Source organism: Pristis pectinata, chromosome 16, assembly GCF_009764475.1.
Source record: "Pristis pectinata isolate sPriPec2 chromosome 16, sPriPec2.1.pri, whole genome shotgun sequence".
Lineage (NCBI taxonomy): Eukaryota > Metazoa > Chordata > Chondrichthyes > Rhinopristiformes > Pristidae > Pristis > Pristis pectinata.
In genome coordinates this window covers 33119861-33145124 of record NC_067420.1, presented here as the reverse complement: position 1 = coordinate 33145124, position 25264 = coordinate 33119861, and the positions used below count along the sequence as shown (strand labels likewise).

General features: G+C 40.3%; 1 protein-coding gene across 2 annotated transcripts in view; it reads right to left on the bottom strand.

Annotated features, from left to right (window-relative positions):
* Positions 1 to 25264, bottom strand: part of rbbp8l (retinoblastoma binding protein 8-like) — a 64603-nt gene that overhangs the window by 18558 nt on the left and 20781 nt on the right. For both annotated transcript variants that reach the window (XM_052031446.1, XM_052031447.1), the window contains exons 4-12: positions 23654 to 23749; positions 20839 to 20951; positions 20671 to 20746; positions 18086 to 18246; positions 13889 to 13953; positions 8460 to 8596; positions 6285 to 6744; positions 3974 to 4082; positions 3088 to 3149 (exon numbers count right to left, since the gene is read on the bottom strand). In XM_052031446.1, the coding sequence (XP_051887406.1) occupies positions 3088 to 3149; positions 3974 to 4082; positions 6285 to 6744; positions 8460 to 8596; positions 13889 to 13953; positions 18086 to 18246; positions 20671 to 20746; positions 20839 to 20951; positions 23654 to 23749 (1279 nt within the window). The remainder of the gene's footprint in view (positions 1 to 3087; positions 3150 to 3973; positions 4083 to 6284; positions 6745 to 8459; positions 8597 to 13888; positions 13954 to 18085; positions 18247 to 20670; positions 20747 to 20838; positions 20952 to 23653; positions 23750 to 25264) is intronic.

Genomic DNA, 25264 nt, shown 5'->3' with positions numbered 1-25264 from the left:
TTACATGTTCTCCCTGTGATTACATAGGTTTCTCCCACGTGCTCCAGCTTCTTCCCACATCCAAAAATGTGCTGACTGGTAGGTTGCCCACTGTACATTAATCCTTGTGCAGGTGGGCTGCAGGAGCATCAGAATGGAGTTAATTGGCATATGAGGGAGAATAGATTATATAGAGAATGGAATTGAAGGGGTTACTCTGAGAGCCAGCAAAGCCTTGTTGAGCCAATTGATCTCCTATGCAGTATTAAAGTTAACTATATTAATCAGTTATCCCTTTATATATATTATTGTGCTTATCACATATCTATCATACGTCATTTCCCAGAATTAACATCTCAAAAATATTCAAACAAGTAAGATATGCAATCAAACCATTTTGGTTTTGTTAACCTGGAAGTAGAAATTTAGAAACCTTGGCAAATTTACCAGCTTTCTTCAGCAACAGGGAAAAAAAAAATCACACACTACACAATATTAGCAACACATTACACAAAGAAGTTGAACCTAATTTTAACCGCCACACTATTTCACCCTAACCGAGAAATTCCCTTTGTTCTACCTATTACCCTCTGTTCCTTCTCTGCTGTCTAGACTAACTTGCTCCTATCTTTTTCAGTTCTGAGGATGGGTCCTGGACATAAAACTTCAACTGCTTTTCTTTCCACAGATGTTACCTGAACTGCTGAGTTATAGAGTCACAGAATCATAGAGTTAAAGAGTCATAGAGAGATGTAGCACAGAAACAGGCCCGTCAGCTCACTGAGTTTGCGCTGACCATCAAGCACCCAATTTTACACTTGTCCCATCCTAGACAATTTTATTCTCCCCACTTTACCATCAACTTCCCATTAAAAATGTTTTTCCAGCTTCTTCTGTTTTATTACTAATAGTTGCTAAATGACCTTGTTATTGACAGCAATTACTTATCTGATCCAGTACTCATTGTCAGAAGCTGAACAACTGTAGATCAATGTATGAATCAAGAAAAGGTTAGCAGGCAGGTCCAACAGATAGATAAGAAGGCAAGTGATGTTCTGGTCTATGCTGCGAAGGGTTTGGAGTTTAAGAATAGGGAAGTTTTGTTACAGTTGTACAGGGTGTTGGTGACGTCATAGGTCTACAATATTCTTTCCTAAAAAAGGTTATAGTAGAATTGGAGACAGTCCAAAGGAGATTCACCAGGCTAATTCCTGGGATGAAAATGTTGTGCTATCAAGAGAGACTATGCAGAACACAAGAACACAAGAAAATACGAGTAGGAGCAGGCCACTCCACCCCTCAAGCCTTCCCCGGCATTCAATATGATAATGAATTATCTTTGCTGGCCTCAAATCCTTTGCTCTGCCAGTTCCCCATATCACTCAGTTTGGGTCTATATTCCTTGGAGTTTAGAAGAATGATGGGTGAGCTTATCTAAGCACATAAGATTCTAAGGGGGCTTGACAGGGTAAATGTTGAGATGTTCTCACTAGTGGGAAAGTCAAAATAAGGAGACATAACTACAAAATAAGGGTCAGTCATGTAAAACTGAGGTATATGGAAATTTCTTCTCTCAGAGGGCAGTCAATTTCTGGAATTTTCTGTCCCCCAAAGATGGTGGAGGCCAGATCATCAGATATATTTCATGTAGAGATAGATAAATATTTGAAAGATCGAGATGTTGAGGATTATTGGGAACTGGCACAGGAGTTGAGGACAGGACAGATAGCCATGATCATATTGAATGGCAGGGCAGGTGTGAGGGTCCTGGTGACCTACTCCTGCTCCTGTTTTCTTGTGTTCTAGTCTAATAATCTTTAAGTATATGCTTTCTGTAATCTGATTGGTATAAGTTTCTATGATTAAATTGCCTAACTACAGGAAGTTACAAAATAATTTTAATTTAAGATCAAAATCAACATTCTTAACTCTAAGGTCACATTGTTATAACACTGACATAGTATAATGGTAAAAATGAAAAAAAAACTTTGGAAGCATTGGAAATTTGAAACAACAGAAAATACAAGAAATACATATCAGGGCAGTAAACATCAAAATGGAAATAGTGCTCCAATAATGTACCTTTATTCCAAAATGAATACTAAAGTAAAGAAACATTTCTTGTTCATGTTTGTTTTCAGTACTACTGAAACACTAACCTATATTTTCTCCACAGAGGTTGATAAACCCATTGAATATTTCTTGCATTTTCTAAAATTATTATAGAACCTATTTATTTTTATTTGTCATGTAATTTTTTTCCAATAGTGGGAATAGAAGTGTTCATCACTAGGTTCCTTCTCCATGTGGTAAAGATCTTTCTGTGCATTATTTCGAAAAATATGGCTTAAACAGAAAATATGTTGCTACACCCATTTTAATAAATGCCTTCATTAAAAGCAACTTTGTTTGGATTTCTAATAATATCATAGATTTGAGTTGCTGTGGAACATGACCTAAAACCATCACAACCACATTTATCATGTACTGTTAGCTGCAGGTGATGATCAGAGGAACGTTACATAAGTATTAATGAGAGAGTAATATTCCCATTGAGGGTATAATCAATTGGCTCCTTTTCTAAAGTGTAAACTTCATCAAACAGTGAGGCAAAGCTTCTTTTCACATTAGGACGCCAAATAATCACGGAATATAGATGCTTAGGTAGCAAGTGGGAAGAGGGAGACCTATGCTATGAATGAAAACCAGCTAATTTTCAATCTATTTCAATGAAAGAAAAAAATTAGACTCTGTTAAAAGCATGAAATTTGATTTTCCTCTACACAGACCTTCTAGATTAGTTAATACAAAGTCAGTAGGAGGAACATCTGCCCCTAGTTTACTCTTTCAAAACCATAATAATTTCTCTGGTGCTATAATAGCATTCTGGCCTCACTGTGTAACATTCAAAATAGCTTCTAAATGTGAACATATTATTCCCAATTTATACTGTTAAAATTCAACCAGTGACGTAACAGGAAACACCATGAAAGCACTTAACCACGAAGTACAATTCTTTACATTCCCAGTCACAGCAGAACTTATAAGCTCTGAAGGCTTCCTCATTTGTGGATCAGACTATCTCTGTGACATAGCTACTGTACTAACCTCACATTCAGAGGGATCATGTGAATCTGGCTGGGTGTTCAAAAACCGAAGATGCACTTCCACTGAGTGAAGAAAAAGAAATGAGTGAATTGCACTGGAATTTATATGTTAGTCTGGTTGAAAGCAAATTTGAATTTTTGTCTACTTGTAGTTTTTGCTTCCAATAAAACAAATGTATAAAACTAATAAAACCTATATTCTTGGAGAATTACAGTTGTAGTTTTTAAAAACTGCTATATTAAAACAACATTTGTGGTTTCAAAATCATGCAATTTTTCTAGCAATTTTTAATGTAACATTTTTAATTATATTCATAATGAAGTCCATTCACAGGCAACTCTAGGCAAGCAATTCTATTAACAGCAATAGAAAGGTGGATTCCTGATAAAAATAAAGATAGTTTGTTGATGTTAATTTTCTTTTGGGAAGGCCAAAGGTGAAACCTCCATCAAACGTTTGTGCATTGATGGGTGCCATCAGTAATCAACTGATTAGTTACCAAGAAGACAAAACACAGAGGGGTTGCCATTTGACCATTAGCATTTAAGGTTTACACGACTGAATGTAACAACCATGAATGGGAAGGGTTTGTTTTTGCACTGTTTCTTCCTTTGTATATATTTTTAAAATTATGAATAAAGTTTATTTTTGAAAATAAAAACAAAACTCTGGTATCTTTCCCACTTACAAATCATACATGAATAAACAAAGTTCTTTTTATTCTTTGGTCTAGATAATCCACAGCGGGGGAACATTTGGTGTGAGAATTGAGTACAGCAAAATCATAACAGGTGGTGGAAATTTTCACCCCTTTTGTAAATAGAATCTGAAATTGGAGATTACAAACTTAAAATTTCCATGAACTCTTGAAGATTAATATTCTTACCACTTGGATTTCCGCCATTCCTGGTCTTGGGTCTCTTTGTGCATAGTTTCATTTTAATTCTTGGATTGTTGTCTGTCTCTCTGGATTTAGAAGTGCTGTCATATTGTGCCTGTAAGCAGAGTATCTGATCCTCCATCTCAGCTCATAAGTATAATTCATGCAATATATCAATACTTATTCCACATACTTAGAAGAGTTATTATGAAGTTACACCAAATTTCAGGATATATTATGTGGTATAATTTGGTTTTGAGGGATAATAGCAGTCAAAAGATATGTGCTTATTTTAGCTGATGTTTCTTAATTTGAATTAGAGTCATTTCTGTTATATCACATGGCCTATAGATATCTCTCTGTTCCCAGCAAAGGAACTGGGAAAAATATACATAAGGTAAAATACACCAACTCGTGGTCAACTTTATAAGTAATAGACACTTTCCCTTGAGAACTTTACAAGGACGCATACGTGTATATAATTGTTTATGGTGACATTTGGAATTATTGCAATTATGTTTACAAACTTAATATTTTCCTAACCTGGATTAATTTAGTCTTATGTGACCTGCTCAAAGGGTTGTATTTCACAGTAAAATATTGAGCTGTTGCAAGTTTTCAGGTGGTTTTTCCTAAGACTCTATTTGGCTGTTCTATTTTAAAAATTCCCTATTCAATTCAAAGCTAACAAGTTGCAATATTAATCATAGAAATGGTATCTTTCAATTTTCACTAGTGACAAACAGTGCTTTATATTTTACAATTCGTATACTTCTGCTGAAAAAAACATTCATTTAGTTTCAGATAGAAAAGAATGAATCATAAATTAAAATAAATACCAAGAGCTACACAGCTTGAACCAACATCCTCTTACAGCTTCCTGGAAATGTTAACAAAGGGGTAAGAGGTAAGGGGTAAGAAGGGGTACATAATGTAAAAGCAAAATACTGAGGATGCTATAAATCTGAAATAAAAACAGAAAATGCTGGAAGTGCTCAGCAAATCATGGAGCATTATCGAAAACTATCCATTTATTTATTTCTCTTCATGGATGTTGCCTGATCTATTGGGTATTTCTAAGACTTCTATGTTTGTAAGGTAAAGAATATACCTGTTAACCCCTCTATTGTACTTAGTTCAATATTTATACTAAATGACGGACAGAGGAAAGCTAGAGAAAATGCAAATCCTGCTAGTAAATATTGGTAGCACAGTGGTGAACTACTCACATATACCCTGTTCAAATGTGGGCAGGTTTGGAAGTCAGTGCACACACATTAGCATACAAGAGTCCCAAACATATTAACATATTTGGAACATTGAACGTATCAGTTCACTCTGCCCTTGGATACCACCAGGACCAGTCCAGGACTGGAGATGAGGCTTGTTGAAATGCCCCAGCTGTTATCCTGGGAAGTTCCCTTGCACATCCTGTACCAGGTGAGATCTGAAGCATGATCCATGGCTGGACTAGTTCAATGGTAATTGTAGGGAATCGGGGAAGAAAGGAAAAATAAAGCATGTTTTTGTTTTTAATAATTTCTGTTAAAATATTTTGATTTGGTTTTTCATTTAACATTTTTTATGATTTAGTTTTTCTTTATCACATATGTTATTTCTATTGTTTCTAAATATTTCTCCAAATCAGAAATATTGAGAAACATGTTACCCTTGATAACCGGCAAAGCTTGACCACCAGGCTTTGTTGACTGAGAAAGGCGACCAGAGGAAAGGCTTATTCTGGTCTCTTTAAGAGACTTCATGACAGCATTCGAGATTGGTTCCCTCTCAGGGATTGGCAGTAGGAGTCTGGATTATCTGGCCAAGCAAGATCAATTTTCCAGATTCAGCTAAGGTAATTTTGGGGAACAGAGAGACAGGGAGATCAGTATCAGTGTTGAACTCAAGTCTGGGCCTTTGGTCTTTAGTGCTCATCTCATAACATTGCAAAGAATAAAATCTAAAGTCATGTAAAGAATGTACAAGAGGGAATAAGCATAAAAATTAGAGAAATAAGTTAAACATATCCGAGTCTTCTCTGTGGAATTTAATAGAATGTTTTCCTAAATCTAGATCCTTGCATTAATTCATTTTGTCATTTAATATATGGAGAAAATAGAAGTGATTGGTGTTTCTCTTTCAGTATTAGCATTATATTTTTCAGAACCATGAGGTATTTTAAGTAATCATTATCTCCCACTATTGCCTCTCCACATTGCTGATGTATGTTCCATTTTGATCAAAAATTGTTAAAAATGAAGATAACAGTAATTCCATATCACTGATACTTTATTAATTACAAAACACGATAACACACCTCAATGTTCAAATTCTTGAACACTTTGTCTTCATTGTCACTCATTTTTAATCCGTCTTTAGGGCTCAACACATCCTGTGTCTTATCCTTGTCCTTACTGGGTGGTTCAACACTCACCATTGTGGCGAATGTTTCATAAGAGTGCATATTGTCCTGGGAATTTTCTCTTGCTGAACTATCACGACAGCATTTCTTCTGAAGTGGTTCTTTGAACCTTGCCTTCTTCGACTCATATTGAATGGATGATTCATTTCTATATGTGGACCAAGGTGGCTCCTTATTTTTGCTGTAATCCGACAAATCCAGCGGTTTCTCCCCCGATCCATTGCCACTTCCCTCAGTATTTGTACAGAGGCCAGTTTGACCCTTTTCTTCTTCAGCTTGTTTTTCCATTATTGTGTTAGATTTCTCTCTACTGTGCTCATTTCTCCTGCAGTCTTTAAACCAGTTCTGTGACTCCCTATGATCAAGATGAGAAAGCAAATCACATTCACGTTTGACTGACTGTTTTCCTCATAATCCTATTTATTCATGACATTAAAGAAGGCCATTTGACCCATAAGTCCCATTCCCCCATTGATTTCTCTGTAACCTACTCTCCCTCACCCTGGATTCCTTGGACACCCACCTACATCTGGGGTAATCTACGGTTAACCCCTCAACTGGCATATTGTGCAGATATTGTGTAGGCAGAAGGAATTAATTTAGTTAGGTGTTTAATCACTAGTTTAATTAGTTCAGCACATCATGATGGGCCAAAGGGCCTGTTCCTGTGCTGTACATTTCCGCTATTACAGCACTAGTGACCTGGGTTCAATTCCGCCCACTCTCTGTAAGGAGTTTGTACGTTCTCCCTGTGACTGCGTGGGTTTCCTCCGGGTGCTCCGGTTTCCTCCCACGTTCCAAAGACGTACAGGTTAGGAAGTTGTGGGCATGCTAAGTTGGCGCCGGAAGCGTGGCAACACTTGCGGGCTGCCCCCAGAACATTCTACGCAAAAGATATATTTCACTGTGTGTTTCGATGTACATGTGACTAATAAAGATATATTATCTTACGTTTTGGGATGTGGGAGAAAACCATGGAAAATCCACACAATCGTCACCTGAGGTGAGGGTCAAACCGGGATTGGTGGAGCTGTGAGGCAGCAGTACTTCCTGCTCCGCCATTTTGCCACTGCAATTATTGAGATGACATGTCTAATTACATGTTGTTACTTGAAGTGCTGCTCTTCAAAACCTTTAACTTTGAATGCTGAGCATTGTACAGCAGTAGACATTACTTTGGTCTCGCAAGACAACACAAGTTCAAGAAGTACTGCGATTGTAGTTCTGAGCATCCCTTAGAGCAACTTATGTTTCTTTAAGGGCCTTGGACTTGTACCAAAAACTGGGAGAAGCCGTTTGTCAAATTGAAACTTGTTGGGTGAGTGAGATACTCCTGCACTGTAACCAGCTGGAACTTGTTAATAAGGAACTTATTCTGGCACATTTCCCAATATGCAGGTCTGATGATCAACTGGCTATCTGCCCAAGATAAAGTGTGTGTGGAGAGGCACTCTGTAAAAAGGCCCCAGACAAGAGGGGTGGGTAACTGTGGCAAATAGCAAGAATCCCTTGCTATTTGTCATCTATATCAATGGGCCCTGGGACAGACATCAATCGCTGCTGGAAGACCATCAGCTCTGTGACCGTCTCTGAGTCTGCTAGTCCTAATGGCCACTTCAGATGGGACTATCCATGAGTGAGTGCAAATGTCCCACTGCAAGGTCTGGATGTACATGTGAGATGTCCTCAGGTGAGGTGTAACTTAATTATATGGGAAATGCTGATGTGTAATGAGCTTTCTTGTCCATAGTGAATGAGGGGATAGAGCCTATGTGGTGGGTTAGAAAAAAACAAAGATAGAACACTGGATAATCAGGAATGTATCAGTAGCAAAAATGTTGCCTGACTTTCCTTGAAATGTGTATGTACATATTTTCTAACCAGTTTTCCATACAATGACTTGTTCATTTTTGTAATTAGTTTCTTATCAAGACATTCTACGTAACTTGTTCTCTGAAGTTACCCAGCAAGTTGTTCATATGTATCAGTATTTCGGTAGCTCTTCTACGCTTCCATGAAAAATACACATTGGGCTTCTTTCACCTGCTGCAAAAAGACATGTTTACTTACTCATAATGCCTCTGCTCTTGGAGTTTCACACCAAACTCCACTGAAGCAGCATCTTTCTCCGATGCACAGCAAGATGTAGAGCCAGTCTGCACCACTGCTATTGTTCCATGTAACTGGTTAGATATTCTTTGAGGGTGCTGGAATCAGGACAAATATTGTCAGGCATAACACCACATGAATTAGAATTGCAGTTAATGCTGTTGGAATGAAAATATTTTTATAAATCACCTCTATTTTAATAAAAACATGGCTGCAGTGTGTGTGCCATTGACAAAATGCACTGCATTTACTTGCATTGATAACTCCAACAGCATCTCCCACTCTCAAGAGCTCGACCACCAAAAGTACACTGGTGGCAGGGGCATGGGGAAAGCATTACTGGCAGATGCCCCTTCAACTCACAGACCATCCTGACTTGGAAAACTGATGGCAGTGTTGAAATCCTGAAAGAGTGATCCTATGTTCACCAGAATGACTACAGCCGTTCAAAAAGATGACCTTTTGGAAATTACATCTTCTCAAGGATAATTAGGGATGTGTAATAAATGCTGGCCTTGCTCGTGATGCTCACATACTAAAAAAAAATTTTTAAAAACCCAAGGCATATTATCAAACAAAAAAAACTGAATTTGAGACTGAGAAAAGGAAGTGAGATGAAGAAAGACATCTTAGTCAAAGAGTTAGATTTTAGGAAGCACTGTAAACAAGAAGAGCAAGAGATAGAGAGTTTAGGTAGGGAATTCCAGAGCAGAGGGCTAAGACAGCTATAAGCTCAGTGGGTGGGCGGGCGAGGGAGGTGAGGGATGATAAGTAGATGGCAATGGATGACAATTTGTTGTGAGGATGAGAAGAGCAGAACGGAGCTGTTTTCAGAGCTGGAGGCAGTGTCGGCTAACAAGTGGTCATGAGTCAATGTAGATTTAATTACAATTTAGGCAGCAGAATTTTAGATGAGGACGAGTGCATCTGGGAGCTGGTCCAGGGTCTATAGGGCAGTCATGTCAGGTGAAGGAATTGCATCTGTTGGACTGGGGTAGCGGTAGTGCCAGCAATGTTGAGAGATGGAAACAGGCAGTCTTACTGATGGAGCAGTTAGACAGGCAAAAACTCACTCTGCGACTCATGTACTGCTAAGGTTGTAATTAGTTCAGCTCAGCTCCAGGCAACTTTCTGCAATGGGAATGATGGAAGGCGGGTGAGATTGTGGTGACCAAAGATTGTGGTTTCAATTTCAGGTGACATAATTTCCACTCTGGCATAAAGTCTCTATTTATCCTATCTACGCCTCTCATAAGTCTATATACTTCTATTAGGTCAAATACTAGAGGGCATATATTTAAGGTGAAAGGGGAAGGTCTGAAGGAGATTTATGAGGCAAGTATTTTTACACAGAGAGTATTAGGTGCCTGGAATGCACTGCCGGGGAAGCAGATACCACAGCAATGTTTAAGCGACATTTAGACAGGCACATGAACAGGCAGGGAATAGAAGGATATTGACCATGTGCAGGTAGATAGGATGAGCTTGGATTGGCATCATGGTCGACACAGACATTGTGGGCAGAAGGGCCTGTTCCTGTACTGTACTGTTCTATGTTCTGTTTCCTCCATATTTACTTACAGTACATGTCTACTCATCTATTGGATGTCACATAAACTGTGTTTCCAGTCTGAAACAGAGGACTGATGGTGAGATAGAGCTGCATGGCGTCAGTGCCTTTGAATGATATTATCAGTGTTTAGGGTGTAGACGAATTGGGCAGACAAATCATTGCAGGGGATTCTGTAGCAGTTAACGTAACGCTATTACAGCGCCAGCAACCCAGGTTCAATTCCCACCGCTGTCTGTAAGGAGTTTGTACGTTCTCCCTGTGTCTGCATGGGTTTCCTCTGGGTGCTCTGGTTTCCTCCCACATTCCAAAGATGTACAGGTTAGGAAGTTTTGGGCATGCTGTTGGTGCCAGAAATGTGGCGACACCTGCGGGCTTCCCCCAGAGCACTCTATGCAAAAGATGCATTTCGCTGTGTGTTTCTATGTACATGTGACCAATAAAGATATCTTATCTTAAATAAGACTGGAACAAGGAAAGGGCAGCCACCCCGCTGGACAACGGAGATAGGTGCTGGAATGATCACTGCGTTGACGGCTGCAGATGGATGGAGATGATTGGGCAGGAATAATTTACCACAGCCAAAGCAACAAAGTATGTTGTTTGTACCTTTGACAAGAGCCGTCTCGCATCGCAATGGGTGGTGGAAACTGACGGAGGGATTCAGACACAGAATTGAGGAAAAGTGGGCTCTGAGTAGGGAAAAGACAAAATGTTCAAAGACTCTGGAAAGAAGAGCAGAGGGAGGGATGGTAATTTGCCAAGAATAGCAGGGTCAAGGGAGGTAGTTTGAGGAAAATGGTATCAAAGCTAGGAGTACAATACCAGAGGAGAGGGGACTGTTAACATTACCAGCTGAAACTGGGCCATGGAAGATGACCTGTGTGGTCAACCATTTTGTTGGAGCATGGTTAACATGGTTAAGTCAATAGAAAGTGAGGCAGTTTGGCTTGGAGAGAGCAAGGCAGAAAATAGGATAAATTTAGAAGAAGTCATCATTTCAGGAGTGGAGCGGTAGGGAAAATTTGGCACAATGTCCAAGGGGAAGGAGGGTCAAGGTTATCAAATAAAGTGCCTTGATCTTTCTGACAGAAGTTTCTCAGAGCAAGTTGCACCTGTTGTTGCAGGGAAGGATGGGGAGGCAAGGGATGGTACTTTTGTGTTTGTGTTGGAAGAGAGAAGTCAGGGGTTATCTTTTAATAATGGGTAGTTTTAGAAATGAAGAGCTAGACCTGATAGTGCCTCACATGATCCAATTAAATCTGCATGTGGATGGTGCGGCCAGTTTTCTGCCAAAGATACTCAAACCAATGGAGAACAAGTTTATGTGAATGGGTTTGAAGAGGCTGAGAGAGTGTAATGATTTTGAAGGGGCCAAGTGTATTTAGGTTTCGAGGAGAGGTGTGATTTAGCAAGACAGTGGCTTCAGGGCTCTTCCCACAATGTACATCTGCAGGGAAATGCAGAGAGCAGCAGTGATAGTCCTTACAGCCTTCACCTGGTGTGTGCTCATGAATTTATACCTGCTGTTTGTTGGAAGAGCACACACATGGGGGTGAATGTGTGCATGTGCCTCCATAACCTCATGGGGAAAGGCACGCCCACCCATCCATTCCTATATCAGAATTCAAAGTATCAGTTATCAAGAAAACTAATATGCAATTAAACAGTAGGACTGGGATATCATCTAAATCTGGAGCAAAGACTGTCAGTCTTATGTAAAGCACTATTGGTATTGGCATTGGTATTGGTTTATTCTTGTCACTTGTACCGAGGTACAGTGAAAAACTTGTCTTGCATACTGATCGTACAGGTCAATTCATTACACAGTGCGGTTACATTGAGTTAGTACAGAGTGCATTGATGTAGTACAGGTAAAAACAATAACTGTACAGAGTAAAGTGTCACAGCTACAGAGAAAGTGCAGTGCAATAAGGTGCAAGGTCACAACAAGGTAGATCGTGAGGTCAGAGTCCATCTCATTGTATAAGGGAACCGTTCAGTAGTCTTACCACAGTGGGGTAAAAGCTGACCTTAAGTCTGGTGGTACATGCCCTCAGGCTCCTGTATCTTCTACCCAATGTAAGGGGAGAGAAGAGAGAATGACCCGGGTGGGTGGGGTCTTTGATTATGCTGGCTGTAACACTATGTAACAGGTACAAGGCAAAGGTTTTATTCTGAAGTTTTAATCAATAAAAGTTCTGAAGATACAATATATCAGGGATTAAATTTCATATTCTTCCCTGGATGGGGAGGGTGTCTGTTTCTAGTACAGGGAGGAAGCAAGCCAACTTTGAGCTTGACTAATTACCACAACTGCAGTACAGATCCAGTCTAATTGCATTGTTAAAGTGAGTGCATGCCTCAGCAAGGGACCAATATAGACTGGCCACCCTCACTTAAAGCTAGCCTGTACCAGATAATTCTAGTACACACCTCTGAAAGGACAGTCTGTATTAGGTGATGGATTTCTATGAGGACATCTTACTGAAGTACAGACATCACACACAGATTCTTTCTCTGAAGAATTAATTTAAAGACTATCCCCCTGAAACTTCCGGGAGGTCATGAATTCCTGCTTAGTGCCCCACTGCTCCCTCCTCTGTATGCTTGTTGTCACCTGGGGGACCTCTGCTCATTCTCCAGAGATGTTGTATTACAAAGCATAACGCTTACCACCAATCTAGTGGTGTCTGTGAACAACTAACTGATTTTAACAGAAGCCTTGAAGTCAGGCCAAATTCCTTCACCAACTGCCACACCTTGCCTCACAGACCGTTTAGCAAATTAAAGATGTCTAGAAAGTGCCAAACACTTGTATAATCATATAATTAGATTGTAGAAATCTCAGGTAACCAGTCCCCCCCCCAACCCGTTTCTCTCTCCTCCCGATCTACCCAGTTCCTCCTAGGCCCATCCCATTCACCTCCCCCCCACAGCCCCCATCCCCTCCTCCACCCACTCCACCTTGCCCATCACCCACATACTCCTCCCACAGGGTCCCCTCCCCCACTGTTCCCATCTGCTCACCCCACCTCCCTTATTTGGTTCCATGCTCCACCTTCCTTCCCTGTCAGATTCCATCATCTGCAGCCCTTTTGCTGCCTCCACCTATCAACTCTCAGCCTCCCAGTCGCTACTTCCACTCTTCCCTCCTCTGTCTGCCTGTCACACCTCCTCACCTGGATCCACCTATCATTTGCCACCCCTTCCCTTCACCTCTTTATACTGGCTGTCTCCTCTCTATCTTTCAGTCCTGATGAAGGGTCTCATCCTGAAATGTCGACTGTCCATTTCCCTCCATGGACGCTGCCTGACCTGCTGAGCTCCTCCAGCAGTTTGTGTTTTGCAGTAGAAATCAATCACTAACAAACTTGAAAATATTCGATTACCTCTCTAAAAAGAGCTGGAGGTTTCTCTCCTACTGCTGTATCTATTTAACTGAGGGTGATTGCTGGAACAGTCAGACTAAAATGACAGCATTGTCAACAAATCAGTGTTGCATATTGACTGATGTCAGGAGCATCCTTCTCTCCATAACCCAAGCAGCTGTCAGGTGTACACAGACTGCTCTTGGCAGGATGCCATGTGGTGAGAACCTTGCGACTAATATGCCTGTAACAAGCAGATGCTGGTTTGGAACCAGGACACACCTAAGAAATGCTTGTCACAGATCTGAACTTCATGCCAAATCACACGGTGCTGAATTGCAATGAACAGAACTGCAATCAAAAATATTATACACTAACATTTAACGCACACTGTGCTTTGCATACTTTGCATGAGTTGGATTTCACTGATGAAATAATCTCATACTTACCCGATCAAAAAATGAAAGCTCAGGCAGATTATGACAGGGGGATCTTTTTGGGTTTGCGAAGCTTTCTAAAATTGAAAACAGAAATTGGAATTGGAAAACATTCATACCAAGGAGAGAATTTTTACCTCCTATATTTAAATAAAACTCAGTTTAAAAGATAACTGAAGATCCCATCTTCTGCAACTTCTGCACATGCGTGAAACACTGGAAATGGCTCATTGGCTGTATATTTGCCTCTGAATCAGAGATATGCTGGTTCAAGCCCTGCTCCAAAAACTTTGGTTCAAAATCTAAGCGAACACTCAAGATTGGGACAGACAGAGGTCAATACTGTCAGAGGTCCATCTTTTCAATGAAGTGCCAATGGAAGAAAGTTTGGGTCTGTATTCCCTGGAATTTAGAAGAATGAGGGGTGAACTTATTCGAACACACAAGATCCTAAGGGGGTTTGACAGGGTAGATGTTGGGATGTTCTTACCAGTGGACATGTACTGGTCTTACCAGTCTTAGACACGGGGACATAGCTACAAGGTAAGGGGGCGGTCATTTAAAACTGAGGTACGTAGAAATTTCTTCTCTCAGAGGGTGGTGAATCTCTGGCATTGTCTGCCCCAGCAGGTAGTGGAAGCTGGGTCATAAGAAGAATTTAAAGTAGAGGTGGATAAATGTTAGATAGATTAAGGAATAGAAGGGTATGGAGAAATAGCAGAGGAGTTGAGGCCAGCATAGATCAGCCATGATCGGGCTTGAATGGTCTGATAGCCTACTCCTGCTCCTATTTCCTTGTGGGTTCCTGTCTGCCTCTCGGATGGACATAAAAAGATCCAATGACACTTTTCAAGGAAAATCAAAAGAGTTTTCCACAAGTGTCTCTGTTAATATTTATCCATCAACCAATATCACTAAAGCGGGTTATCTGGCCAATGCAGTTAGTGGGATCTTGCAGTGTGAAAACTGGCTGCCACTTTAATACTGAAATATGGATAATCTTCAAAAGTGATTAATTGCAAACTCTTTGCAACAACCAAAGGTGTTTAGTGCAAGCAGACACACGAAATTCTGCAGATGCTGTTGCAGATGTGTTGTTAATGCAAGCATAATTGCAAACCTTTCTTTTTAACTAAAAACAGCAACCAATTATCAGATCAAAGTGCTGATTGGCTTCTGGATAAGAATGGAAATTGCAGAGAGGCAGAAAATGTGGAAAGGATATATATATTTGACCCATCAGAAGCTTTAATTATGTGAAACTCATGACAACTGAGAATTAGAGCAAATCTCTGCACATGAAGTAGCCAGAGCTGCAAATTGTGATTGTTATCTAGCAACAAAGCAAGAATGACCGAAAACAAGTTTAACATTCTGCAATAATGACTTTGAAACAAGTTACATGACGTTAGTCATTTTCCTCATGATCACTGCCTATGCATTTCTCATAGAAAAGTAGGGTCTCTTTTAGATTGTGAAAGGTTTAAATATGTTGGCATTTATGGGGACTTTGGGTGTTCTTGTACACACATCACCAAAAGTCAGTATGCAGGAGTAGCAAACAATTAGGAAAGGAAATGATATGCTGGCCTTTACTGCAATGGACTTGAGAACATCTTTATGCAACTATATAAAACCCTGTTGAGACTGCACTTGGAACATTGTGCACAGGTCTGGTCTCCCTCCCTAAGAAAGGATATACTTTTGATAGAGGGAGAGCAACAATGGTTCACACGTTGATTCCTGGGATGAAGGGGATGGGATTGACCCGTGAAGAAAGGATGATGTCTTTGCTGGCTGGAGTGTCTAGTGCCAATGATCACAAGGGGTTGGCCATTCAGGGTGGAAATGGAATTAATGAATCTTTGGATTTTACGAGGCTAGGGGGCTCCAGAGGCTCACTTACTGAGTATTTTCAAGACTAAGATCAGTAGGTTTTTGGATATTAAGCAAATGAAGGGATGTAGGCTTCGTACAGGAAAGTGGCACTGAAGGAAAAGATCAGTCTTGGTCTTAGTGAATGGAACAGCAGGCTGAGAGACCACCTCCTGTTTCTGTTTCTTATGTTCTTCTTTCCACTGGATCAATCCATCATTGATGATCACCCATGGAAGGAGACTCATTATAGGAAAGATGTGGAAGCTTTAGAGAGGGTGCAGAGGAGATTTACCAGGATGTTGCCTGGATTGGAGAGCATGTGTTATGAGGATAGGTTGAGTGAGCTAGGGCTTTTCTCTTTGGAGAGGAGGAGGGTGACAGGTGACTTAATAGAGGTCTACAAGATGATAAGAGGCATAGATCGAGTGGACAGTCAGAGACTTTTTCCCAGGGTGACAATGGCTAACACGAGGGGACATAATTTTAAGGTGATTGGAGGAAGGTATAAGGAGGATGTCAGGGGTAAGTTTTTTTTTACACAGAGAGTGGTGGGTGCATGGAACACACTGCCTGCAGAGGTTGTGGGGGCAGATACATTAGGGACATTTAAGAGACTCTTAGATAGACACATGAATGATAGAAAAATGGGGAGCTATGTGGGAGGGGAGGGGAGGGTTAGATAGATCTTAGAGCAGGATAAAATGTTGCCACAACATTGTGGGCTGAAGGGCCTGTACTGTGCTGTAGTGTTCTATGTTCTTGTTCATTTGCATTGAGCCTTTCAAGTCTAATCAGAATATCGTGAAGTACTTCTTTTGAAGAGTAGTCACTGTTATAATATAGGAACTGAGGCAGCCAATATGCACATGTGAAGCTCCCATGATAATGATGCAGTAATGACCAGATAATCTGTTTTTGGAAGTGTCAATTGAGGGATAGGTATTGGCCAGAACACTGGGGAGACCACTACTCCTCTCCAGAGTAATGCTATGGGATCTTTAGTGTCCTTGTACAAGAGCAGGCAGTGCTTCAATTTAACGTCTCATCCAAAAGGCAGCACTTTCTGCAGTGCCCCACTCTCCCAGCACTGCTCCGAACCATCAGCCGAGAATGTGCTCAACTCCCTGAAATAGAACTTGAATGGGGAATTCTTCTGACATAACTGATATTATGCATTCTGTGGGTCCACATAGAATTTCAATATTACTTTCAAAAATATTGGTCATTAAATATTTCATAATCTTTGGAATTAATGAATGATTCATCTATTGTGGTTTTTATGATGAAGTGCTGAAGCAATATTAACACTTAATTATATCTTACGGATTGCAATCTACTGAATTCTAGTTGAAGAATTGCCTGTCTTATATCATTGCTCTGTTGGAAACAGTTACAGCTGCTGGTGGAATGATTAGTTACTTTCTAACTCTTCTGAAGGTTGTCTAGACTTAGGGCTGAAAAATACCAGATTTATTTACTCTGTGACTGGAAGTGAAATTGTCCCACAGAGAATGGTTGCTCTTCCAGGTAGCGGTAAGCTCATTGTGCCATGGAAGATCCCTGAGTGCTGATAATCTTCTTGTGCTTCCTGCAGCTGCTCTATCGACATGAGGCTAGGCAATGTCTTGGCTCTGGGCAGATCATAGTAGAGCCTGATAATGCCTTCACTTAGTTGTTTTACAAATCCACATTCCAGCAGAATCACTGACTTGTAATTGAGAGCAGCAATAGTTCCTTTTTGGAGGAAGCTTTATGTGGCTCCTTACTATTGTGAGAGCCACCATATGAATTTTCAATGTTGGCCATGCATCAAACATTACTTTCCTACATCCCCACGTCTGCGTGGGTTTCCTCCGGGTGCTCCAGTTTCCTCCCACATTCCAAAGACGTACGGGTTAGGAAGTTGTGCGCATGCTATGTTGGCACCGGAAGCGTGGCGACACTTGCAGGCTGCCCCCAGAACACTCTACACAAAAGATACATTTCACTCTGTGTTTTGATGTACATGTGACTAATAAAGAACTCTTATAATGTAGTTGACCCATTGGAAAGACTCAATGCATTTATGAAGTTGAACTCAAGTTGAAATCACCCTCTTGACAAAACTTGGCTTATATTAGTAAGCTTCAGACATAACTTATTTTACTGTTGCTAATTTTTCTTAGATTGCGCTATGAGGAAAATTGGCAACCAAAATAAGAAAGTAAATGAAGTTAAACTATTTGGAAAAATGCTAGAAAATGGCAAGGGTAATGATTTTCTTGAACTCAGATATTAACATGAATAATCCACAGTAAAGAAACGGTTGGCAAATGTACTGCCTGTGATTACCTTGTGAAGGAATCCTGAAGTCGCGTTTATGTCTTTGTTGCTCTGACATTGGACTAAGAACAGCATCCAAACTTTGCTTCCTTTTGTTGTTCAAGGATGATTCGAAAGGTATGCTATTGTCCGACAAGGAACAGTTTCCTCTCGGAATACTTTGACTTTGCCTATTAAAAGCCATTCTTGTTATAGAACAAGTTAAAAATATACAGCGGAAGCATCAGGTTTTGACACTGCTAATTTATGCAATGTTATTTGTACTTTCAAATATGTCAGCTAGAACAAAAGGAACAACTTTTAACTAATCTGCTCAGGGTGACACCAACAAGAGTGGGTGAACTGCCTTGCTTTATTTCCAGAGAGTACAACTGTACAGGGTGTAAAGCTGCTGGCTTATATAGAATATAGAACAGTACAGCACAGGAACAGGCCCTTTGGCCCACAACGTTGTGCCGAATTAATTAAACTATTGACACCTAATCCCTTCTGCCTGCACAGGGTCCATATTCGTCCATTCTCTGCATATTCATATGCCTATCTAAGAGTCTCTTAAACATATCAACCTCCACCACTAGCCCTGGCAGCTCATTCCAGGCGCCCACCAACTCTCTGTGTAAAAACATACCTCACACATCTCCTTTGAATTTACCCCCCCTCACCTCAAGTGCATGCCCTCTAGTATTAGACATTTCGACCCTGGGGAAGATACTGGCTGTCTACTCTATCTATGCCTCTCATAGTTTCATAAACTTCTATCAGGTCTCCCCTCAGCCTCCACTGCTGCAGAGAAAACAAGTTTGTCCAAGCTCTCCTTACAGTACATGCCTTCTAATCCAGGCAGCATCCCAGTAACCCTCTGCTGCACCCTCTCCATAGCCTCCACATCCTATAATGGGGCGACCAGAATTGAATGCAATACTCCAGATGCAGCCTAACCAGAGTTTTATAAAGCTGCAATATAATTTCCTGTCTCTTGAACTCAGTGCCCTGACTCAAAGTATCATCTGGATAGTTTTATGATGAGTTGATTAGGCTCAAATGGGGTCAGATTGCACTGGACTAGGCTTTCGGCTTGTGGTCACACTTATGCAGACACACAGCTCCCAATGCCTTGCTGGTCCCACTGCTCCACGAGGGGACCAGGTGCAAGCATTAACCAGGCCATAGGTGGTGGAACCAAAGGCTCTACCCATGAACTGCTCTGATGGCCTTAATGCAGCTCTGAGGACCAGAAACATTTAGAAACAGTTGAAAAATATTCAAATAATCGAAAAAATGTTAAAAAAATAACAATACATTAAAAGTAAGTCTATTTAAAACTACATCCAACAAGTAAATTAAATAAAAATATTAACATTAATCAAAACAAAATGGGAAAATCACACTTGCTTTCACATACTTTTCAGTGAAGGTTGGTGACCTGTATACATAGCCTCATTAGGTTGTTATTGCCCTCACATAATTAAGTACCTACATAACTTCAATCATTTCATTATGAAGAAATCAATAGACTAACAATTGAATTGAATGGGACTGCAGTAGGTACAGCACCAAATGCTGGCATACAGTCGAGAGATCAGATACTAAGTGTAACTGGCCTCTTAGATCAGTGAGTTATTGTACAGAAGGTCACTGGACTCAGAGCTGAATTCAGGAGCACAGCGAGAGGTCAGATGAGCTGCCATGTACACCTCTCTACGGAGGTTTTTCAGGCATCAGTCTTATTGTATAGAAATGGACTATAATGTCTACTGGGGCTGTAGAGATGTCCCCTCCATTCCCTGAGAAACTTTGTCTGATCCTGCTGTTCTTCTTCTCATTTCCTTTTATGTTCCTTTATCGCCAAGTATGTAGATGTACAGCATTCATCTGACGTTATTAAATGCAAATAGACTGCCCTTCAGGAGAACCTTTAGGGCAGGAAGTTCCACATTCAAATGTCACTACTTACCCAGTTCACCTTTAACTCTTTTTTGATTATCTTAAGTTTCTACCCCCAGCTCCAATGGTGCTGACCAAAGGAATCAACACCTGTCACAGTACTAAAATGTCCTTCCACTACCATTCACTAGCTGTAGAAAATTGGTCGAACTCTATCACTGATCCAGAGTGGGCTTGTTTTGGGGAGGGCACAGGGCAGGGGGCAGTGGATGCTGATATACGAGTGCAATGGGTGTGACATTTAACATTTTCTGTGGAGCCTAAGGGGACATATTGGGTCCACTCGGCCTGATGGTTTTCTCCTTTAATATTTGTCCAAGAGCATTCGATTTATAGTCAGGCTTCTCAGCTCTTGGAAGACCAACCCTTCAGCTCTTGGAAGACCAGGGATCCCAAGTTCACCATTTTATTTGGAATTGTAATAAACTGGCTGTGCTTTGATGCCACCCAAGTTCATAAGAACCCAGTTAGTCTATGAAAGAACAAGTTTGGTCAGTATTCTTGTTAGGAACTGTTTAAATTGTGTCACTTTGCATGAATATCTATTCTCTTCTTTGTGAATGACATCCTCTGAATCAAGTATTGTTAACCATTGTTAATAAGAGTATTTTAATGCTGTTAATGTAATGGTAGCTCCACGTTTTACTCACTGCAAGAAGTATTTCAACTTTCGCAGCTCCTGATGAAGTAACTTGTTTTCTTCTTTCAATCCATTGATCTCATGAGCTGCAAAATTCCCAATCAGAAGCAAGTAAGATGGAGCAATGTATTTAACCATGCAGGCAATGGATTGACAAAAAAATGTTAAGGGTGCTTACTGAGAACAGAAATGTGCTGAAGGTTTTGGAATTGAGATGTTTCGAATTCCTGTTGTTTTTTCCTGGCCAACTCCTGCGTGACTGTACATCGATCACAAAGACCCGCTCGGAGCCTAACATAAACGGTTATTTGCAGATTAGATTTAGAGAATTGACAGTATAACGTAAGTACCATTATAATTGAGGACTTGAATTTATATCGCACCTACCTGGAGCAAAGAAATGATAAACACTTGTGAAGGCTAGTCATGATTGTACTTTGGTAATACAATAGAAAACAATACATTCCTGAAGCACCTTTTAGGACTCAAACTGCCCAGAAGTGCTCTATTTGAAGTCAGAGTTATACAGCACAGAAACAGGCCCTTCGGCCCAACTCATCCATGCCAAACGAGTTGTCTACTTGAGCCTGTCCGCATTTGGCCCATATCTCTCTGAACCTTTCCTATCCATGTACCTGTCTAAATGTCTTTTATTCATTGTAATTGTACCCATCTCTGCCACTTCCTCTGGCAGCTTGTTCTGCATACCCACCACCCTCTGTGTGAAAGTGTTGTCTGTGTTGTAACGTAAGATACAAATTTGTACACAGCAAGCTCCCACAACATCAATGTGGTAATGATACAATAATTGCTTTTAGGGTTGATGATTGAGTGGGAAACTATATTAAATGGCATGGCAGTAATCAAGGAATGGCGTTAAAGGATTAATACATAGTTTACAAGTCCATAAAGCAAATAAAGGCAACGGGAAAAGGGTCCATGCAGGGCCATCAAGAACAGTTAATGACAATGGAGGCGATGGATTTGTGGGATCTGTCAGGGATATGTTCAGGAGGGTGTTACTTAGCAGAGGGTCTTGGGATGTCCTGGATGGCAGCAGTGAGGTAGTCAAGATGGAGATGGGTATTGTTGGTGGAGGTGATCACAGAGGAACCTACGTAACTGCGGAGGGGAACACTTCAGATCTTCCAGCAGCAGCACAGGTATGTTGAGCCCCATACATAGCTCTCAAACAGTGATCAACCCTCCTATTAAAGCTGTTCAAGGGCTTTGTTTTGCACAAGTGACAATAAAGACTGGCTTTGAAAACTGTACATGCCTAACAGCTTCTGTGGGTATGATTTGCGGGCATGGAGGATCCACATCTAACTTACACAAGTGTGTTGTTATTGCTCTGAGCACCTGATCACCTTTATCTCCACTGCAATGCTTGTTAACATTTCTATGCAGTTCTGTTTCATTGAAGTTGAGTGAAGATTAAAAATTGGTGATAACATTTTTTAAAAATACATTTGCTTATATATTGTGGGTATCATTGCTAAGGCCAGCTAGCACTAACTGAGCACCTTCCTCAGAAGTTTGGACCCATATTACCTCAGACTGAATAAGGATAACAGGCTTTCTTTGCTGAAGGGAATTGGTGAACCAGGTGGGGTTTTATGCCAATCCTTTAGTTTCATGGCTACAACTAATGATAATAGATTTCCTTATTCAGGTCAAAAATTCAGGCCCCTGGTTACTCCCCAGCAAGTTAAAATCTCTGCTGCTGTATATTTGCAGACAGAGCTTTGGTTTAAATGTCTCATCTAAGGTAGGCAATTAGACCAATACCCTCAATACTATAATTGTTCACAGCTCCAGTTTCTGGAGTGAGACTTGAACCCACAACCTTCTGATTCAAAGGCAAAAGGGACAGTCACTGAGCAATAGCTGGCTGCAGTACTGGGTTGTTTCACCAGTCTATATATCCTTTACTTCAGGGATTAGATGATTACAGTTTATGCTGCATATTCTTGAATCATGTACAGATCTCTGAGCCTAATCCAAACAGTAATGGTTACTAAGAATCTACAACACTTGTAATAAATATAATTCTAGTCTCCATTGTTAGTTTTGAGGCTCAGGTTTTTCAAGAGGCAAGTTAAAACGTTTGCTTGCATTTAGTTTGGTACCTGGTACAAAATCTATCCTCAAATATTTTACAAAATGTTAAACAAAATGTTGCATGGTAACTTAGATTCCCTTTGTTTAAGTTGCCAATAATTCCTCTCCTCTTTGCACTGTTATCCTTGGGCACTGGTTAGGTTCCAGTTCCCCATGCAGTGCTGAAACCAGATATTATCAAGCCACAACTACATGAGGGATATATTTCAATGGAGCCTAATCCTACTTTCACCCAAGTCCACATGTTCAATTTCTAACCATGTTCTTATTCATAGGGTGTCGTTAAGCAACATTTTTGCCAGAACCCGACAAGGTTAGGTGACTTAAAAGCTTGGTTAAAACAAAGGCTTCTGCAAGAAGGGAGCAGTCAGGAGAAAGAGTTATTTTAAGGAGACGATTCCACATCTTAGGGCTGGACAGCTGAAGCCACAATTGCCAATAGTGGAGGATTTAAAATAGCAACCAGGGAGAAAGTGTGCCAGATCTTTTTCCCTCTGAGTACTGACACCAGCTGCAATACTATCAAACCATGGATTTTATTTTGGAAGGTGCCTGTTGTAAATGTTAGTAACATATTGGCCCAATGTATGGCCTTAATATTGAAAAAAAACAGAGAAACAGAGTTAACTTTTCAGGTCAGAATTAAAGAAAGGTCAATGGTCTGCTACGTGATCTATGACTTTCTCTCTCTGCAGATGCTGTCTGACCTGCAGAGTATTTCTAGCATTTTCTGGTTTTATTCATTAATATTCACATGGAAAAAGAACATTTTGGGAGAAATTTTAAAAGCTTCAAGAACTGTCTCAGTTGAGGAACATGAGAAAAAGAACCACCGTGAACTTGAAAAAAGGAGGGGCAAGTTTTCTTACCTATTTTCCAAAACCTTGACATTATCATTCATTATCTTGTGTTGTTCCCTCAGCTGATGGTTCTTGCTGAACAACTCGTCCAATCTCTGTGCATCACTGTGTAACATGATATTACAATTATACCAGATACAGAGGAAAGGTTTTATACATAGTGTGCTCTGTGTAATAAATTTTTATCTTCCATAATTGCAATTTCTTGCAACACTTGTTCTAAGTGCAGAGTGCACAATCCAATTAGGAATTCATCCCAACACTTAAAAGGATGAATTACTCACATTTATGTCTGGTACATTTATCTCTGCAGTTGAGTGCAATAATAACTCCTGTATATACATCAGCTATGATATACCTTCCTTTAGTTTTAATGTGTAGGGTTATATTTTTCAATGGCACTTGGGACATTGACACAGTTGGTAAAACTTATAGTAACAGAACAAATGTCCCTGTTCTATCAAACATGTTGGACTTAATTTCTGTAATTGAGTTAAGTGCTGGGCAGTACAAATAATAAGAACAAATGGCCCACTGGGACATTGTTTCCTTGTGGGAATGTTCATGGTAATTAGTGGCCATGGTCAGCATAAGAACATGTCAACAAGAGAAATACTTTAGGAAATATAGTCAATTAACCTGTTGGCTCTGAATGGACAGAAAATGGAATAGCTAGAGAATGTAAAAGAGGAAAAGGGACCAGGGCCTATTCTAAAATAATTAACCTCTACAGACATGGAGCTGGCTGAAATTTGAAATGTGCATCACTGAGTAGATTGTTCATGAGTAGCTGTTGCTTGATGGAACTATCACTAACTTCTATATACTACTGAGAGCTTGATAATTGTCCTGGGTTAGATCTATCCTTGTATTGTGGACACATAAAATCTTTCATATTATTGGATAAATGCCATTGGTAAGGTTGTACTGCAATAACTTGGCCGAGGGGAGTTCCTGACTGTTCTTTTGTAAATCCACACTGAGCATGACCAATCAGTATCTAGTCCTCAGTTATTCCAGTAGTTTATCTTCTTTATTGATTCAAAAGTTTTCTTCAGGCCTGATGTGAAACTAGCTACCTTGTGTCTCTTTTGCATTCACCCTAAGCCTTTTCCTATTAATACAGAAGACACTGTCCACCACCATCGTCCCAGGTTCACTTCCCTCCTCCTCCCATACACAAAGTGTCATGGGAGGAATTTGGCCCATCTTGCATTGGCTATTCTCCCTACTCCTCCAACAGTTCCTCTACTTTGAACATTTCTCTCCATTCTCTGTCATTTTCTCAAACATGGTTATATTTGTTGGAAGAGAATCATCCCAGCCCCAGGACATCACTACAGGAGTTCCTCAGGCCATTGACCCAGACCCAACCATATTAAACTACTTAATCAATAAGCTTCCTTCCATTATAAGGTTGGACACTTAATTCTATTTGTAACAGCTCAGTAACTGGAGCAGTCCTTGCCTGCTTGAAGCAAGGTCTGGGAAGCAAACAGGCTTGGACAGATAAGTGGCAGATAACACTTGTTGTACACAGTTGCCAGGAAGTGAACATCTCCAAGAAGGGTGAGTCCAACTATCTACCTTTGATATTTTTTTTAACCACTTTCAAGTTCT